Genomic DNA, 14,614 nt, shown 5'->3' on the forward strand with positions numbered 1-14,614 from the left:
AAAAAAAATTAATAATAATAATAATATTTCAGCTGGGCATGGTGGCGCACGCCTGTTATCCCAGCACTCGGAAGGCTGAGGCAGGAGGATTGCTGTGAGTTTGAGGCCAGTCTGGGCTACATAGTGAGTTTAAGGCTAGCCTGAACTAATACCAAGATCTTGTCTCAAAAAACTAAAAAATACCTCAGTGTTTCAGTGAACTTGAGATCTTCCCAAAGTCCCTACAACCTAAAATTCCTACCATAGAGTCATTACTGGGTTAGATCATGAAGTGGAGACATAGAACATAGTTTCGATTGGTAGCTCTTCTACTACTAATACACATGAATTTGATTTCTTTAATTGAAGCTTAGTACTTTAAAAGGTGTATGAGTCTCTTTAAAAGGTGTGGGCTCTATGTTTAGAGTTCCAGACCATACCAAAACCTAGAGACAAGTACAAAGGGGGATGGAGTTTTAAGAGGGAAGGCAATATTACATAGGTGAAAATAAGTGCAACAGGTAAGATTTAACATGTTCCCACCGGCTTGAACCACTGATGGTCAGGCTAGATGAGACAGTCATGCATGTACCACCAGTGGTTCAGAGCCACCCAACAGCAAGACTTGCAGACTACAGCCCTGTTATGAATGTGTCAAAAAATTTTTTTTGTTGTTTTTGGTCTGCTTGTAACAAAGTTATATCAGCAACTTGATTACTCCATAAACCAAGGAGAAAATTGTGGGGCCTTGCTTTAGTAAATCCATAATTTTAGGAGTATCATTTTTTTTAACAGTGACAAAGTTTATAAAAAGTAAAAGTAGAGGCCAGGGAATTTAGCTCAGTGGTTCCAGTGCCTGCCTTGCAAGCACAAGGTCCCGAGTTCGATCCCTGGTACCAAAAAAAAAAGTAAAAGTGAAGGGTACGGGAGAAACTGGCTCTGCACAGCAAAATTGGGCCAAATAAAAAAAAATACACCCCTAGGAACACAGGGCAGGCCACTGTAAGGTCAGCCACGGTAGCCTAGGAGAATCAGTGTTTTCTGAGCATTTGAATTTGACTGAAGGAAATAGTGGATTTATATTAAGGGCTTATTGGAAATAGATTGGGGAGGAAAGAATGCAGAAGGAAGAAAAACTAAAGGTGCCCCATTTTTATTTACATATAGGCAAATGCAGTCTTAAAACAACTTTCCATATTTAATCTTCACAGAAATCCCATGAAGTAGTGTTTTCTCAATTGGCAGAGGGAGGACAAAAGGTTGGGGAGCAAATTTACATTATTTTATCTAGATGCACATACCCAGTAAGTGGCAGTCCTGGGATTTGAACACTAATCTCTGAACCCAAAGCTCGCCTTACTCGTAAGAGTATAAATTGCTTCCTAAACTACTAGAATTACATATATGGTGGTACCTTAGTTCATGAACGCTTTTGTTTGCAGACAGTTTGGTTCTTATCCAGGAGCATTTGATACAATTTTGGTTTTTGGGAACTCTGCATCAGGTGACGAACATGACCATAGCCATCTTTTTTGCACAAACACGAATGTGGCAGATTTCCCCAGAATCATGTAATGAATTAAGTTTGTGAACAGAGGTACCACTGAATTTTGTATTTTATTGGTATATCAAGTTTTGGTAACACTTTAATTGGCCTATCTTGGGGATTTCATCAGTATTTTTTCCAGGGAGTAGAAGGCCTGTGTAATTTCCTTTAACTTCCACCTTAGCATTGAGAGTAAGCATGAAGTTACAATCCTGGGAGGACTCAATGAATTCGTAGTGAAGTTCTATGGACCACAAGGAAGTAAGTACATGTGTTGGTATGTGTCCTTCTATTACAGTCTTTCATACTATTACTCTGTTCTTTAATAGACAGTAAAAATATGAAAGGTAGGCTGGGGATTTACCTCAGTGGTGCCATGCCTGCCTCACAAGCACAGGTCATCCTGAGTTCAATCCCTGGTGGTGGTGGTGGGGGTATCAAAGGCAAGTAGTAATAGCATCTATAGTTTTTGAAAAGTCCAGAACTATTGAAGAAATCTTTCTCTCCTCATAATTACTTTCTATACTTTCTTCTTTTATGAATCACGGATTCTGGGTTTTGTTATGGATGGTGGCCACATGAGTGGTTTCTAGGGAGTATATTTTGTTGTTTTTTGTTTAATGGGTGGGAGAGGCACATGGGATTGGTTGAGGTAGGACAAAAAGGAACCATGGCTATTACCAATAATTAAATAATGTTAAATAGAATCAAGTAAATTTGAAGGAGCGAGTGAATTTTTGCTTATTTTTAAACTCTGGATCTTTTAAAGAAAAATGTTAATCTGAACATGGAGTACCTGTGGGTTGTAGTAGGTCCCCGACTCTGGAAAGGAGTTTAAATTATGGTTGTTAGAGAAGATTAGGGTTAATGTTTAACTTACATTCAGATTTATTTTCTAATTTGGAGACAACAGTTCTAACATCTTTTACTTTTATTCCAGCACCATATGAAGGTGGAGTATGGAAAGTTAGAGTGGATCTTCCTGATAAATACCCTTTCAAATCTCCATCTATAGGTATGTAACTACTTGGTTTCTCTCGAGAAAAAAAAACTTTTTTTGTGAGAGATAATTCCAGAAATGATTACTTAACTGAGTGCCGCCCTTTGGCCTTAGCCATGGTGGGGTGGGAGCTTCCTTAATGTGATAGAAGACGTTTAAATATACCCTTACATGATTATCATTACCATTACTCTAGAGTTTTCTTTCTTTCATTACAGATTAGAACCAACACCTTTAAAGCCAGCTGTCCATTCAGGCTATTTTAATCGATAAAAAAATAAATCCTTAAGGGCTGGGGATTTAGCTCCGTGGTTCCACTGCCTGCCTTGCAAGAGCAAGGACCGAGTTCCATCCCTGGTACCAAAAAGGAAAGAAAGAAAAAAAAAAAAATCCTTAAATCTCATTTTGAATATCAGATTGTTGGAATGAATATTATATAGTAGCTCTTCTGTCATTTAAAAATCTAGCCTAGATCTTACTTTGCTGTGGTTAACTCCAGTGCTTGGCAATGAAATGACCCTTTTCTACTCTCTCCAACCCCAGTTTATTTAGGCTTCTGAACAGTGGTTAAAAATACCACAAGAAAGAATAGCAACTCTGTTGATTCATACAAGAGGTGCCTTTTCCTTGCCTTCATCATATTCCTTGTCTTAATAGGTGATATTATTAACCTGTCACTCCCATTAAGGCACTGAGTGATAGTTTAGTTATTTTAATATCAGAGCTATAAAGGATCATCCGATTGAAGGTTGACATTTTAAAAAATATTTTGAGATTATAGAATGGTAGTAATTTGATTAACTTCAGTCAGCTCTTTTTGCTTCAGTCTATATGTGATTTTAAAATAGTATAAAATATTGCCAATTTTAAGTAAGAACCATAAAATAAAATTGAAATATGTTGAATATTCTGACCATCAGACTGAGTCTCATGTTGAGAATTACCAAAATTCAGATGTCTTGGTGCTGCTGTGGGCTGTCTTAGAACTAATGCCAGATCTTGTAGTGTTGTTGTTGTTGTTGTTGTTGTTGTTGTTGTCTGAGACAAGGTCTCTGGTGCAGGCTGGCCTTGAACTTACTATGTGGCCCAAGCTGGCCTCCAACTCACGGCAGTCCTCCTGTCTCAGCCCCCTGAGTGCTGGGATTACAGACTTGTACCACTACATCTGGCTGGATGTAGTTTAGACCAAGTCCAACTCTATAAACAAACAAAAAACTTAAAAAAGCATGGCCCAGAACATTCTAAGGTGTGGCTTTGATTCCATGTTCTCACTTTTTTTTTTTTTTTTTTTTTTTGGTACCAGGGATCGAACTCAGGTCCTTGCATTTGCGCAGCAGGCAGTGAAACCACTGAGCTAAATCCCCGGTTTTTTAATAGGGCAAGTAGTACAGAAGAGTTAGGATGGTCACAGACTAAGTCTTAATTAAAAGCAACACCTTCTCCCTGAACATCTGGCTACTACTTTACATGCTTTAGAGTTTTGTGCTCTAAAAATAATACTGAACACTGTAATTCCTTTTTAGGCCAGGAACTCTTAGTGGTCATTTGAACAACAAGTGGTAATTGAGTTCCTTGGGTGAGTTTTCTAAAACCTGCAATTGAGAAGATATTTTATGGATAAATGAATCAGAAATTTCCTCATTGCCACAAGGGTCTTTAAGCTGTGGAGTTTGGAGGTGGTGTTGAGTCTGAGGCCTCTTGCAAGTGTGTTGGACTTAATACCTGTGCGCTTGGGTGCAGCGGCCTTTCCGTGGCCCTATTCCACCTTAGCAGAATGTATGTATCACTCATTTTGAGAAGGCTTTTCAGAAATGTTGGAGTTCTCTGTTCCCAATTTACTCTTCTCTTAATAGGTTGTTTCTTTTTTGGCCATTTTAAACTTTTATATAGTTGAGTAGTATCTTAGTTGCTTTTCTCATTGCTGAGACAATATGAACCACCCAAAGTTAAAGGAGGAAAGGTTTATTTTGGCTTACAGTTTGTAGAGGTTTCAGTCCATAGTCAGATGGCTCCAAAGAAGGGCAGCATGACAGAGGGGCATTGCAGAGGAGAAACAGTTCATGGCGTGGCAGGCAAAAGGCAGCAAGGCAACAAATTGGCAAGCCACAGCAACAGCCCTGTTTCTGTCCCTTATATTCCATCCCTAAGGGCAGGTAGCACTTACACCATTAATCTCAGCATCACATACACTAGATCCAGCCACCTCTGAAAAGCCCCACCTATGAGGCTTTGGGGAAACATCTAGACACAATCCATAACAAGTGGTATGATCTTAAGGCCTTTACACAATCTCTAAACCATATAAATTCATTTATTAACTATATCTCATAAATACCTTATTTACTTAAAGACTAAAAGTTGGTCTGCTGAGTCTAGTTTTGTTATCCCACATTCCTAGTCAGAGGAAATCATAGAGCTTGTTGAAACCAACAGTGAGCCTATAGAAATGCATTTGGGCTGCCACTGGCCATGGTGGCACATACCTGTAATCCTAGTACTGAGGAGGCTGAGTCAGGATCACTGAGAGTTTGAGGCCAGCCTGAACTACATAGCAAGACCTTGTCTCAAAAAAAAAAATTCCATATTCTGTAGAAATGTAGTTATTTCTCAAACCTTAACATTTTTCTAGGTAATATGATTGGGTTATTACAGCTTTCCAAGTAAAAATATCTAAACTTTATCTAAGAACACTTCTTTTTTTCTTTTTGCAATGCTGTGGACTAAGTTCAGGGTTTTGTGCATGCTAAGCAAGTGTTCTACCACTGAACTATACCCTCAGCCCCAAAATATCATTCTAAACTTCAATAAACTTAATTTAATAAACTGTAATAACTTATTTACCAACTAATAACACAATACTGTGCCCTTTCCTAAATTAATAATGAAGTATGAAATTGGTTAGGACAAATAACCAGGCTAATTTAACTTCTTCATAAGTGTTCCTTTGCCTTTCTATGCACTTTAAGGAATTAGTAGTATCTACAAATGTGTATAATCTTCCTTTAAGGAAGTTAGATCGAGTTGAAATATTTGCACAAGCTGTCCTTGTTTTTTCCAAAGGAAGGTTACATAAGAGAATTTTAATCAGTTGTGTGGGGTGACCCATTTTCAGGTCATCAACAGTATAATTACTGTTGAGATGTGCTTAAGCATTTTGAAGGTACTGGCTTACTTAGAAAAGGCTAGGTTTCTTTTCTGGGTTGTATAGATGCAAAATTATACAGAAAGAAAGAGAAATAAAATAAACCCAGCCTCAGGTTTTTTAAGCTCTTACTGCCATTGTGTCTGGGCAGGTGTATCATTCTTCTGAGCCATATTTTAAGGTCTTGAATATTAAATTAGAATATTAAATTGAATGTTAAATAAGCTGGTGGTATAGCTCAGTAGTAGATCTCTTGCCTGGTATCCACAAGCCCCTGAGTTTAATCCCCATCATTGCAGGGGAAAAGAAAAAGATGTACACATTTAGATTAAATACTTTCATGCCTACATCCTGGCATTTTAAAGTATATACCTATATATACTTATTTGTTTGATTTTGTGTGTGTGTGTATTCTAATTGTAAAAATGATCCATAGCCATTGAAGGAATTTAAGGAAGTCTAGGTGAGCAAAAATAAAGATAAAAAGGGTGCACAATCCTATACCTTAATGGGTATCATTATGTGGATTCTGGTGTATTCAGTATAATCTGATATGCTCCTCTTTGGGATACTTTGCAAGTACAGTTTTAGATGTTCAATAATTATATAATCTCACACGATGTTCTTTTAAAAACCATTTACATCTACAAATGAGTTTTTTCCCCCCAAAATAGTGACATAACTATCCCACATCCTCTCTGGAAAGAAAAGCAATGTACATGGACACTTGGGAAGTTACTAACTTTCTTCTACAATGCCATCATTGTTTCAGTCTCTTTAACCTCATCTTGTAGAATTTTACATTCTCTGAATATCCTAAGTTGATGGTAAAACTTGATGCTTTGAAGCTAAATGTGAGAGTTTTTGTTCTTCTTGTTTGTTTTTTGACGTGAAGTTTTGAAATGGCTATAGGTGCTTTAAGCCCAGATGATATGATGAATAGAAAAACTTAGTAATATGAGTTGGTATAAAAGTGGCCTTCTGGGTACTTCCAAAGAGAAATTATAAAACTGTAGTATCTTTGAGATATTTGCATAGTTTTCTAGAGAGACTTCTTTCAAATACATATCACATATGAATCTTTTAAGTTCTGATTTATTTAAAAATTCAGATTTTTATCTTCCATTCAGAAATATTTCCTAGAGTCCTCAACAGTGCTGCTGGATGTTGGGGTTATGTGATTGGCCAGTTACCACTGGTTATCAGGAAAGAGGCATTCTAGACCTGGTTCTCCTTGACCTAGAAAGTGATATATTCATATTTATATTCTCATTCCCCCCCTTCCCCACCCCCTTCCGTGTGTGTGTGTGTGTGTGTGTGTGTCTGTGTGTGTGTGTATGTGTATGGTGTATTGGGGATTGAGCCCAGGCCTTGCAAATGCTAAGGGAACACTCTACCACTGAGCTACATCCCCAGCCCTCTTTAAATATTATTTTGATTGATCATGCTAAGTTGACTAAGGGGGCCTTCAACTTGTTATCCTCCTGCCTCATCCTCCCAAGTAGCTGGAGTTCCAGGTGTATACCACCATGCTCCGCTGAGAGTGGTAGTCTCCTGACCCATTAGTTCCTATTTTAGGAAATGAGACATTAGCACTGGGGAATGTAGCTCAGTGGTAGAGTACTTGTACAGCATGTCTGAGGGCCTGGTTTCATTCTTCGGTACTTGGAGAAGAGTCAAGGGATAAATGAGATATTGGCCAGGTGCAGAGGCGTGTGCCTGCAGTCCCAGCCACTTGGAGGTGAGGTGGGAGAATTGCTTGAGCCCAGGAGTTGAACAGTCTGGGTGAAGTAGCAAGCCCTCATCTTTAAAAAAGAAGGCAAAGAAAGAAAATGAGACATTAGTTTTAAGTGAGCTCTGTATGCTTAATATTGACCAATACATTAAATACTCAGTCTGTCACTCTTGAGTTCATTAGGAAGTCTTTAGAAGGTCTTTATATTTAGAGAACAGCATAAATAAAATACAACATACTCTTTAGTGACCGTGTTTAATTATTTTCTAGAAGAAGTATGAGTCAGTACCTCAGTGCCTCAGTTTAGCAAGTGTGAGGAGGAAATAAGGTTTTTCAAGAAAGTTTGTGTTTTATATATTGAGATAGAAATACTCATTCAGAACCCCATGTAATCCCCAGTCCTCAGAGATTTTGTTTTATGCATAGAAATTGCTGCAAGAGACTGCCATATTCCTTCTCCAGGTTCACTGTTTTTAGACATTACACATGTGCTCAGCTATAAAGAGAAAGTTTTCACCAAAAAATGTAGACTTGATTTTGCTGTGAAAGTGAAATAAAAATCAGTGATCTCATTTAAAGAGGAGGCAACAGAGAGCAGCAGTGTTGTATAAAAAATGTTTATAAACCAGAAAACACAGTATATAAAGTAGTTTTATGTTTAAACCAGAAGGATGTAGATTAAAACAAAATAATACATGATTTATCAAAATGCATATATTAAACAATGTTGGCAAAGGTTTTATGTAGCTAGTCTGGCAATATATATTGATTTTATATCCTTGAAAATTTTTACTTCAGAAATTAAAAGTTGTCTAAGAAACATTTCCTAACGTGCACTAAGATTAATGTACAAGAGGGCCGGGGATTTAGGTGGCACTGTGCCTGCCTCGCAAGCACAAGATCCTGAGATCAATCCCCGGTTCCAAAAAAAAAAAAGATTAATGTACAAGAACGTGTAAATTTCAGTGTTATTTATATTTTGCTTTTTTTTTTTTTTTTTTTCCCAAATACTGGGGATCAAACTCAGGATCTTGCACTTGCAGAGGCACACACGGTGCCACTGAGGTAAATCCCTGGCCCTTCAGTGTTATTTATAACACTTAAAAGTTGGAAGCAACCTAAGTGACCCACTGATAATAAAATTGTCAAATTATTATATATCTTCTGGACAAAATGTTTTGCAGCTATTACTCATGTTTTAACACCATGTTTGAAGAACACATAGAAAAATGCTTAACTTTATGTAATGCAACTTTTTTCCATGCAAATTTTAATTATGAATGTCAGATTATTGACTTATCAATAGCTATTGAGTTAAAAGATTTGAAAAGTACTTTTCTGTAGCATCCAAATAGTACAGTGTTTGCTTTTATTATGAAAGTAAATATTTTTGAAGGTACTACAAATGCATGTCTTTTGAACATCCTGCCTCCATTGTCTGCTTCTCATGTCTCTTCTAGAAAGCCACCAAGCTGTCCTTGGCCAGATTTCCATGGGCAGTTTGCTAAGGACCTGCTTGACCTGTAGGTTTCTTGCCAGCTTCCTTTCCTTTTTCCTTTAAATTTTAATCATATGTGCATATAAGTGTGCATACTGCTTTCTTTCCTTGTCTTCCTGCTTGTAGTTTATGTTTCTGTAGCTTGGGTACTATCTTCATACACATCTGCTTGCCACTCCTTGCCTCCCCTTTTTCCCCTTCTCTTGGGCATTTAATTCCAGGAGTTCTCACCTCCTTTTCCTTTCTGTCTGACTCTTCCGTTTTTTTCTCCTGGCTTCATTCTCTTTTTCTCTTCAAAAAAAGGCCTCTGTTCAGAACTAATAACAATGGTAATACTTTAAAAAAAAAAAAAAAAGATCTCATTTTGAGACATCTGTCTATTTATTTACTTACTTACCTATTTATTTATTTATTTATTTATTTATTTATTTATTTATTTATTTATTTATTTTTGGTGCCAGGGATCCAACTCAGGACCTTGCACTTGCGAGACAGGCGCCAGAACCACTGAGCTAAATCCCCAGCCCCAGTGGTAATACTTTTAACAAGCCTAAGCTAAAGAAAATAAATTATAAGTCTTCTAATAAAATAAAGATAGGTAGGGGCTGAGGGTATGGCAGCTCAGTGGTAGAGTGTTTTCATAGTTAAGACCTTGGGTTTGATCCTAGCACTGCAAACAAAATAATGAATGAATGTGTATATGTATGTATATAGAAATTAGATTCAGAGGTTTCAGCTGATAAAGGTCTTTTAAAGTACCACGAAGTCCCCTTCAGAATCTAGTTGTCTCACTGTAACATCATATCTACTTAAGCACAAGCATTCAAGATAATTCATTATCTTATATTTAAATAGTCATCACTGGCTTTTGTGTGTGTGAGTGTGTGTGTGTGTGTGTGTGTGTATATATATATATATTTTTTTTTTTTTTTTTGGTACCGGGGATTGTACTCGGGTCCTTGCGCTTGTGCAGCAGGCAGCAGAACCACTGAGCTAAATCCCCGGCCCTAGGTAGTATATTAATAGAATTGTATTTTACTGATTTCAAATATATAGCAACTATGTATGTATGTATTTAGGGGGGTTTTTTTTTGTACTGGAAATCAAACTCAGGGACTCGAACTTGCCAGGCAGATGCTGTGTTCGCTGAGCTACATTGCCTTTATTTAGGTCTTTTGAGATGTTCTTTCTTATAGTTCAGGCTGGCCTCCAACTCAGCAGCAATCTTGCCTCAGCCTCCCAGGTGCTGAGATTACAGACATGTGCCACCATACCCAGCTCAGATATACAGTATTTTAGAATTTGATGTCAGCAGAACCTAGCAAGAGCTAGCCAAACTCATGTAAATAAATGGAGACAAAATGAAAATGTCATGGGAAGTAAGTTAAACTACTATTTTGAGCTGTACTGACCTTTAAAATTAAGTCAGGCTGTCAATCTGAGTAGGATGGCTTAGGTTGCCCTGTTCCACTGGAGTAGCAACTTGTCAAAGTCCCTTTTATTTATTTATTTATGTTTGTTTTGGGGGTTTTTTTGAGAGGAAGGGTTGACACAGGGTCTTGCTATGTAGTCGAGGATGGCCTCAAACTCATGGCGTTCTTCCTGCCTCAGCCTCCCAGGTCCTGGGATTATAGGCATGTGCCACCACACTTTGCAAGTCCCTTTTAAATCTCCCAGTCTGCTATGGGTTCTTATTTGAAAGATGCTCTGATAACCAATGTGCCATAACTTTTTTTACTTATGCCAGTAAAGGAAATGATTTATTTTTTTCTTGTCAGAAAAATAGACTCTACTGACATAGTTTTTTGTTGTTTTTAATTTCACTGTGGCCAGAAATTACCTCACACTATTTTTGAAATGGAATTTTATAACATGGTATGACTAAACGGACTGTAGAATTTAGAATGCTTACCACTTTATTTTGGTGTTCCTAGATGGAAACACTGCTGTCACTCCCAGGGGAACTAGTGTGAGGAATGTGAATAAGCTGTGCTTAGTAAGGGCAGAGAGGGTGTATTGCTCATCAGAGGTTTGGGGTTAGGTGCTTAATAAAGGTCTCCTTGGACCACTGTATTTCCACACATAAAATGAATTAGTGGGCTAAAGAAGCAAAATCCCATTAAAATCACCTACATACTTAAATATTTCATAACTTCCAGATTGAATTTAGTTCCTGTAGCAAATAATTATATACAGCACTTGGTACTATGTAGCAGTTTGTCTTTTGAGTGCCAGTAGAAAGAAGATTCTAGTAGGAAAGCTTTATAAACATTTCTTTCTTTCTTTCTTTTTTTTTTTTTTTTGGTACCAGGGATCGAACTCAGGTCCTTGTGCTTGCGAGGCAGCCAGCGGAACCACTGAGCTAAATGCCTGGCCCTATAAACATTTTTGGAGATAATGCTATGAGAATGTAGCCGTTGTTAAAAGGTCTGTTTTTACTAGTGCTCTAAAAATGAAAATTTGCAGAATGCATTTTTTTTTTTCCTTTACCAAGAATTGAACCCAAGACCTTGCGTTTGCAAGCCAGGTGCAGTGCCACTGAGCTAAATCCCTGGCTGCAGAATGCATTTTAAAAAAATAATTCTGGCAGCTAAGGCTTCAGATTCATCCTACATCATTCCTCTAATCAGTTCCATAAATTTATGGATTCCTGATATGTGCTAGGCATTATTCTGAGTGCTAGAAATGAGATAAAGAAGTGAACAAATTGCTCTCTTGACATCTTTTTTTTTTTTTTTTTTTTTTTTGATGGTGGTGGTGGTGGTGGTGGTACTAGGGATTGAACCCAGGGCCTCCACACTGCCTCTTTTTAATTTTTTTATTAAGTTTATTGGTACATTTTGGTATACAATACATTTACATTATGTATCTTGGTTCTTATTTTTCCCCATTCCCCTGCCCTCTCTTCACCCCTCCACCCTTCCCTATTTACAGAGATTTTGTTTCTATTTTTTCCTTTTCTCATATTTTTTCGTTTCCCTTCTTTCCTTTCCCCTGCCCCTCCCACTTTCCCTACTCCTTTAGACTTTTCTTCCTATTTCACATTATCAGTTATACATTTTGATCCTTATTTACACTTTTAGTTTTTCACACCAGAGAAACTATTCAGTATTTACACATGTGTGTCCTATTTATTTCACTTAAGAGTGTGGCCTCATTGTGCATCCATTTAGCTATAAATGTCTCTAGTTTCTCGTTCTTTATGCCTCTTTTTAATATTTATTTATTTATTTGTTTGTTTGGTACTGAGGATTGAACTTGGGATCTTCTTCTTGCGAGGCAGGCGGCAACACCACTGAGCTAAATCCCCAGCCTGCCTCTTTTTTATTTTTGAGACAGAGTCTGGCTAAATTCTCCAGGGGAGACTCAAACTTACAATCCTCCTGCCTCAGCCTCCCAGAGTGCTGGGATTACAAGTGTGCATCATCACACCTGGGTGGACACCGTCTTTGAGAGGAAATGATAAAGCAAAAATTTTAAACATCTGATAGCTTTATGCAGAGAATTGGTATGATAGAAGAGCTAACTTCAATTAGATAATGTAGGGCCAAGGATTTAGCTCAGTGGTTTCACCTCTGTGCAAGCGCAAGGACCCGAGTTCAATCCCCGGTACCAAAAAAACAAAATTAGATAATTTAGAAAGGCCTCTGAAGATCCAGGTATAGCCAAGGGTGGGATCACAGGGCTTGAATGTTAAAGGCTGTGGCATGTTAAAGGCTTGAATTTCATTTTAAATGTAATGAATAGGCCATTGGAAGGTTCTAAGCAGGAGAGTGAAAGGTCATACCCCGCCCCCCGCCGCTTTGGTATTGAGGATCGAACTCAGGACCTTGCACTTGCAAGGCAGGCATGTTGCCACTGAGCAAAATCCACAGCCTTAGGTTTTTGGTTTTTTTTTTAAATTGTGATTCTGCTGTAGAGAAAAACAGGGTGATGGATACAAGCAATTGCCAGCAATTGCCACCATTGACCTGGTGGTTTGGAAGAATATTTGAGTGAATGAATGAGTGAATGTCCGCTTTAGTTGCACCCTCATATCTAAGTACAGCTGGCCCTTTGATTCTAAGGATTCCTCATCCACTGATTGAACCAATCATGGATTGAAAATAATTGTATCTACAGAACCTGTACGTATTTTTCTTGTCATTATCCCAGAGCAATATAGTATAACAACTATTCATATAGGATGTACATTGTACTAGTTACATGTAATCTAGAGGTGATGAAGGATGTGTGTAGGTTGTATCCACATACCATGCCTTTTTATATAAGGGACTGAGCATTTGCAGATTTTGGTATCCTCCGTTGGAACCAGAGTCTGGAACTCCTCCCCCTTGGATACTGAGAAATGACTATATAGCAAGTATGTATGATTGACTTCTTCCAGTTGTAGATTTGCTAGTGTCTTAGTTATTTTTCTCTCATTGCTGAGACAAAATACCTGACACCAAAGTTAAAGGGAGGAAGGGTTTATTTAGCACACAGTTTGTTAAGGGTTCAGTCTATAATCGGCTGGCTCCAAGGCAGGTTGGCATGGCAGATGGGCATTGCAGAGGAGAAAGAGTTCATTGCAGGCAGAAGGTAGCAAAGCAAGCAAGGGACCTTAGCTTCTTTCTGCCCCTTTTATACTCTGTCTAGGCTACCTGGTTTAAGGCACTGTCAAACCAATCAGTGGACCAATTTAGTAATCACACACCCTTAATCCCACCATCACGCACTCTAGATCCAGCCACCTCTGAAAAAAGCCCCACCTATGACTGCATGAGGCTTGAGGGGGACATCTAGACACAAGCAATATCAGCTGAGTAGGCATTTTGGAGAGGACAAGGCAAAGGATTTGCTAGAGACTGGTAATAGTGATGGCTCTTAAATCTTGAGTAAGAAAATGAAAATAAGAAGACTGGTAGGTAGGAAGAAGATAGGAGAATCATTGGGTTAGCGTTCACACACAAAAGAATAGTTCATGGAGTGGGAAGTCCTTGGCAAGGATAGGAGACTGATAGGAGAGGGGATGTCTGAATTTGTGGTAGCGGAGGAGGAGCTGTTTGTAGGGGTGGTAAAATTCAAGGTATGTCCTGGGAAATGCAAAGAGGAATGAGGTAGAGGAAAGGTCATTGAAAAGCATAAGGAACTGAGAGGCCAGGGTTCCAGGAGTGTGGTCCTTATGGTAATGTCACTAGAAATGACAAGAGTTGGGGTGATGAAACTTGGATGCTGAAGTTCTCTGTGAGGGAAGAATCCAGTGGTCAGTCTGGCCCAACTGATAACAAAAACCTGTTAGTGACCTGTTTATCTAAATCCCCATCCCATTCTGTCTTGTATTAGTCAGAATAAAGGTATTACATTAGCTTCCCTCCCACCCTGTCTTTTAAGTGTAACCTTGTCTTTGCATATGCTTTTTACTACTGGAGACATTTGCCAATTACTTTTTGAAGTGGACTTATGCCGGTGTGAATTCTACTTTTGATAATTCACCATTATATAATTTTTCCATTTGCTCTGTAAAAATTCCATCTTTCTTACTGCCTAGGGTTCCTACTTGAAAGTGACTTTTAGCTTTGAAGCTGGTTATTCTGATATATTTTTGCCATTAAATCAATTTCTTTCCCTTTAGGATTTGGTATCAGAATAAAAACGTATTTTTGGTTTCTTTTTAGTTAAACTGAAATTCTTTTAAAAACAGACTCATCGGCCTGGGGATTTAGCTCAGTGGT

At 38.1% G+C, this 14,614-nt stretch overlaps 1 protein-coding gene across 4 annotated transcripts in view; it reads left to right on the plus strand.

Annotated features, from left to right (window-relative positions):
* Ube2h (ubiquitin conjugating enzyme E2 H) overlaps positions 1-14,614 on the plus strand; it is a 171,022-nt gene that overhangs the window by 119,440 nt on the left and 36,968 nt on the right. For all 4 annotated transcript variants that reach the window (XM_087204536.1, XM_087204535.1, XM_021237538.2 and 1 more), the window contains exons 2-3: positions 1,710-1,786; positions 2,466-2,540. In XM_087204536.1, the coding sequence (XP_087060662.1) occupies positions 1,710-1,786; positions 2,466-2,540 (152 nt within the window). The remainder of the gene's footprint in view (positions 1-1,709; positions 1,787-2,465; positions 2,541-14,614) is intronic.

Source organism: Heterocephalus glaber, unplaced genomic scaffold (assembly GCF_053883595.1).
Source record: "Heterocephalus glaber isolate CG9 unplaced genomic scaffold, H.glaber_assembly_v1.0 deba00000546, whole genome shotgun sequence".
Lineage (NCBI taxonomy): Eukaryota > Metazoa > Chordata > Mammalia > Rodentia > Bathyergidae > Heterocephalus > Heterocephalus glaber.